General features: G+C 41.1%; 1 protein-coding gene across 6 annotated transcripts in view; it reads left to right on the top strand.

Annotated features, from left to right (window-relative positions):
* Positions 1-3055, top strand: part of LOC111872358 — a 122831-nt gene that overhangs the window by 92874 nt on the left and 26902 nt on the right. For all 6 annotated transcript variants that reach the window (XM_023866151.2, XM_023866156.2, XM_023866154.2 and 3 more), the window contains one exon: positions 2648-2876. In XM_023866151.2, the coding sequence (XP_023721919.1) occupies positions 2648-2876 (229 nt within the window). The remainder of the gene's footprint in view (positions 1-2647; positions 2877-3055) is intronic.

The raw sequence follows: 3055 nt of genomic DNA, 5'->3' as shown, positions 1-3055 counted from the left end.
TGTGTGTGTGTGTGTGCATTATATGACTGGAGCAGTAATGCAGTATTACCACGACCTGAGTAATGAAAACCAAAATAAAATATGGCAAGTTTATAGCTTTATGTGTGCCATATTTTCATTGCCGCCAATATCATTTTTAGATACACTAAACTTGCCTTTATTTTGTAATTTGCCCCGTACTTAACCTTGTTTTAACACGCATTGTTTCGTATATATCGAATTCTGTAACCACAGCGAAGGCGAACTTAATGAACTGCAAACAGACCCCTTGAAATTAGTGTCTATTGCATTTTGGAGCCATTCCTTTCAGTAAAGGTAAAAAGAGAAAAGGCAAAGTTGTCCCTATGCTTAACAAATGAAGCACTACGCCATGAAGGCGTATGGGGGAGTGGTTATATAGATCCACATTTTCTTGACCTGGTCATTAGCTGGAGGTGAGTGGTCAGGTCACGCCCCTGCCGCTTTACCCCCGGCGAAAGATCCCTCGGTACCCTTTGGATAGGAGGTTGGGTGGGCCCCAGAGCCGGCACGGACGATATAGAGAAGAGAAAATTCTGACCCTACCGGGACTCAGACTCCGACCGCTCTATACCGATTGCGCATTGTTTTTTTTTTCTCACTTCTAATCAGTGCATGTTTACTGGGGGAAGAAAAGTTGCCGATAATTGCGTTATTGCTTGTCTGCCCTTTCAGATTTTGAAACAATTTAATTTTCACCAACTTTGATATTAACCGAATGTCATTTGATCGTTATGTGATCATTTTCCAAGAATACATTTAGTTTCTCCCCCCCCCCCAAAAGGGTTCCGATACTGAATACCGTTGCGTATCGCTAGAAGAAGCACTATTTTTCATATTACATGCTTTAATATGCTGGACATGGCCGGTCACGGTAGCCGAGCGGTCTAAGGCATGCACTGTCTTCGCTCGCCCGGAATCCGGTATCGTGGGTTCGAATTCCACTCAGGGCATGGATGTTTAGTTTGTGTGTGTGCGTTTTTCTGTGTTTGTGTACAGGTAGAGGCCTTGAGACGAGCTGATCACCCGCCCAAGGAGTCCTACCGAATGTGTAAGATCTAGAAAAACCGAAGTGAACGGAATTCATGGAGGTAGGCCTAGGCCCACTGGGGCTGTAGTGCCAGGGGGGGGATATGGTGGACATACCAATTTTCAGCAAGTTGTAGATGATTTTAATAGAAGACAGTACACGTAAGGTTGAATGTCAGTTGTAATTAATATTATTATATTGTAAGCACAGAATTGGACTCCCCGCTAACACTCCCATCCCCTCCTCCAGCCAATAAGAGCAAGTGAATCCTTTTTAAAGATTTTCTTAAAGCCGGACGTTACTAGTAGAATTATGGAGTCTGATTATTAACACTTTTTACTCTCACAACAAAGTCTGTTGCGTGGAAGACAGGAAGTTGGAATTATTTCTCATGGCCCACTTTGACAGTACAGAACTACCAAGTCATTCGGGTAGGCCACGCTCTAAGTGTACGACATTTCTTGTCAGTTTAGAGAAGCCTGAAAGAACGTTTAAAATTACGACGTGTCTTCGGATTGACGCGCATCAGCAGTTCATTTTCTACGCGGCGGTGTTTTATAGACCCTATACATATATGTATATAGTGAAAGGGGCCGTTTTTCACCCGAGTTTTCGTCAAGTGTTGTGAAATATTTACATGCCGTATTTGTGACGACAGTCTGATGAATAAATATTTCTGTTAACCAGAGTCTGTTATCGGTGTGACGCCCCATGACGATGCGTTAATTCTTGATGCAATCAATGCGTAAAATCTAACTCACGACTGTTACAGAATACTCCCCAAATGAAAAGTAGGCCGTGTATTTTTTGAAACGTATCTCCTTAAAATTCCCAGCTTTTTAGGGCAATTCTAACTATCAAATTGCCGAAAGGATAAATCTATTCCGAAAGTTTTCACCTGTTGAAATTTCAGTAATCCAACCTTGAGTTCCTGAGGTCCACATTAACATGATTCTCCCATATGTACTGCCAAATACACCGTTCCTTTAAGGCTGTCCACCTGGCCATTTGCAGGGGTGGGGGAAAGACAGGCATCTGCCCCCCCCCTCCTCACATTCAGGAGAAAAAGTCAATATTGAAACAAGAAGAAATATGCTGTACCAGTTATAAATATAAAATATTCTGTCCAGAATATTAGGGCAGCAAATAAAAATAATCATAAACAGCTTAAACATAAGTTGGATTTGTGGCTGTCACAGCAATGACTATGAAGAGGTATATCCCAAAAGACAGAAGTTTGCAGTTTGAAAATAAGTTTGAACGAAATTTTCTTGGCTCCCCTCTTTGGAAAAAGAGACCTGGAGGCGCCCACGGTTCTCCAACTAAAATTTTATAAGCATTTCTTATCTCCCGCGTGTGTGCTACATGCCCTACCTATCTCATCTTTATTGGTTTGATTGCCGTAATGTAATATATCGTGAAGAATATACAGTTTGAAGCTCTTCGGAGTTATGTCTTTTTGTTTACCCTCATCTTATATTCTCATTCTTAGATCCAGATATCCTCTTCAGTACCCTGTTATCAAACACCCTCATCCATACTGAGTAAATATATCGTTCTTTGTTAACATGGTAATAATCCTGCACTTGATTGTTTCAGGTTTCCAATCCAGTGGCCACCAGAGAGGAATGACTGAGGAGATTTCTAAAGTGAAAACTGTTGGGGCCCAAAGCTCTGCATCTGACTGCAATTCAAATCACACCAGCAACACTGTTGCTGCACCTGACAAGAATGGTGAGACCACCTCTAGCTACATCAGCAATGCTTCTTCACAGGATGTGGATTTCATTCAGGATAATTCTGATTATCAGTGGTTTCTTGACTATGGGTAAGCTTCCCTTAGTAATTAGTACACTTTGGATGTAATAAGGTTACACATTCATAAATGTGAAATGTAAATTATATTAGACATGAAGTGTCTATGATTAAATATTTTATAGTAGTTGTACAGTTTCTTTTCTTGATGAAATGTGATCAACAACTTACTCTTACGACCATGTTTCCCCC

This window comes from Cryptotermes secundus, unplaced genomic scaffold, assembly GCF_002891405.2.
Source record: "Cryptotermes secundus unplaced genomic scaffold, Csec_1.0 scaffold144, whole genome shotgun sequence".
NCBI lineage: Eukaryota > Metazoa > Arthropoda > Insecta > Blattodea > Kalotermitidae > Cryptotermes > Cryptotermes secundus.
This window is presented reverse-complemented; position numbering and strand designations above follow the sequence as displayed.